The sequence below is a fragment of the Manacus vitellinus genome, unplaced genomic scaffold, assembly GCF_001715985.3.
Source record: "Manacus vitellinus isolate BGI_N305 unplaced genomic scaffold, ASM171598v3 scaffold_135_pilon, whole genome shotgun sequence".
Classification (NCBI taxonomy): domain Eukaryota; kingdom Metazoa; phylum Chordata; class Aves; order Passeriformes; family Pipridae; genus Manacus; species Manacus vitellinus.
Window position 1 is genome coordinate 29,346 of NW_021938977.1, and position 1,905 is coordinate 31,250.

The 1,905-nt window shown below is 64.4% G+C and overlaps 1 protein-coding gene across 1 annotated transcript in view; it reads right to left on the bottom strand.

Annotated features, from left to right (window-relative positions):
- Positions 1-121: 121 nt before the first annotated feature.
- TMEM214 (transmembrane protein 214) overlaps positions 122-1,905 on the bottom strand; it is a gene marked incomplete at its 5' end in the record, with an annotated part of 8,006 nt that continues 6,222 nt past the window's right edge. Inside the window, 4 exons of the mRNA XM_029958006.1 lie at positions 122-431; positions 661-812; positions 1,221-1,389; positions 1,628-1,761. Coding sequence (XP_029813866.1) covers positions 305-431; positions 661-812; positions 1,221-1,389; positions 1,628-1,761 — 582 coding nt within the window. The remainder of the gene's footprint in view (positions 432-660; positions 813-1,220; positions 1,390-1,627; positions 1,762-1,905) is intronic.

A 1,905-nucleotide genomic window follows, 5' to 3' on the forward strand; every position in this document is an offset into this window, starting at 1 on the left:
GAGGGTGGGTGGGGGCTCCGGGTGTCCGCCCCTGATCCTGTGAGCAGGCAAAGCACGAGGGGACGGGGATCACCCACCAGGGACAGAGGGACAGGGAAAGCCAAAGCAGTCACAGGGTGCAGAAAAAACCTGTATGTGTGTCTCCCCAGTCCCCCAGAAAATAAACCTCCCCCAAAAGCCCCGATTTGACCCAAAGTTCCTGTAGGCATCGCCCTCAACGTCTCCATCCCCCATCCAGCTGCACTGGGATACCCTCTGGCAGTTGGAATGTCGGGAGACAGCGTGACCTTCTCCAGAAAGCAGCTCAGTGTCCAGAAATCATGGCCAGGGCCCAGTTTTTGAGGGCCAGGGTTGTGTTTTGCAGGTAAATCCAAGAAGAATAGGTGAAACTCGTCAGGTGGTCCCTTACGCACTCCCATGTCACGTCCCCACTGGAAAAGCAAGAAGGGGTTATGGGGGAGGGAACCAGAGGCAGGAGGGGCGACACAGGGGGGATACAGGAGCCCCTGGGGCAGGGTGATGCTGGCCCTGGTGCCCCGTGCCCAGGAGCAGGACGAGGAGCCACCCCCCAACAGGGACAGAGGTGGCTGCTACACTGAGGAGCCCCTGGGGGAGAGGAGCCCAAGGGACCCTGGGGGCCCCCACGGGGGTTCTGCTCACTTGCAGGAGTCGAGGCAGCGCTGCCAGCCCTGCTGCAGCGCCGAGGCCAGGCCCTGCAGCAGCGGCACCAGGCAGCTCCACACCAGGAACAGCAGCAGCTCCCGCACGCACTCGCCGAAGTGCAGCAGGGACTCGGGGAGCCGGGTCTGGACCTGCAGGAGCAGAGACAGGTGTGGGGTGAGCATCAAACCCCCCAGCAGGTCCGGGGCTGGGGTCCCAGTAACCTGATAGCTCCACCTCACCCCTGAGCCCTTCCCCACCTCCCCCCTTCTCCAGCACACAGCAAACAGGGCACCCACACTCTGTGCAACACTGACATCACCCCACTGCCACCAAAACACTGGTTTTCAGGACACCAACAGCAGCAAGTTCTCTCAGCCCTCTCCCTGTCAGCCCTGACAGCCACTGGAAGCAGTCAGAGCAGGGGGGCACCATAGGGGGACGAATGGCACTGGAGATGTGGAGCAGGGCCTCCCCCTCCCCAGATCCCCAGCACTCCCCCTCCCATAAGCCCCCCACTGCATTCCTGGTCTCCTCCAGCCCCAGGAACCCCCCCTTACCCACTCGCTGAGCCAGGGCAGGCTGCCCTGGAGCCATGAGAGCAGGGAGTAGCACTGCTGGGACACATCCCGGGCCACCTCACCACCCGTGTCCCAGAGCAGCTCCAGCTGCGGCCGCAGGACGGACACGGCTGCAGAGCCGTGGTGGGCCAGGCTGTGCTCCAGCCACCTGCACGGGAGTGAGGACTGGTGAGGGCAGTGCCAGACCAGGGCACCACCGGCACCACCACGGGGCACCGGAGCTGCCACCGCAGGGTGGACAGAGGAGAACTCTCGGCCGAGCTGGAAGTGCTCCCAGGCAGGCCTGGGAACAGCTCCCGGCTCCCTCCTGAGCCCCCATCATGTTGCAGGATGGCCTCACCCCTCACACCCGCCATCTGCCACCCACCCACGCCAGTGCCACGGACCTGTAGCCCTCGAGGCAGCCGTGGGACACCTTCTGCCAGGCCAGCTGGGAGGCGGGCAGGACGCCAGAGGAGCGGAGCAGCCGTGCGGAAGAGGAGGCTGGAAGAGACAAGAGTGTTCCTTGAGCGGTTCCTGGCTGATGGGACACGTGCCAGTCTGTCCCCAGGAGCTCTGTGGTGACACGTGTCTGTCTGTCCCTGAGGGCTCTGCAGTGACACGTGTCTGTCTGCCCCTGAGGGCTCTGTGGTGACACGTGTCTGTCTGTCCCCGAGGGCTCTGT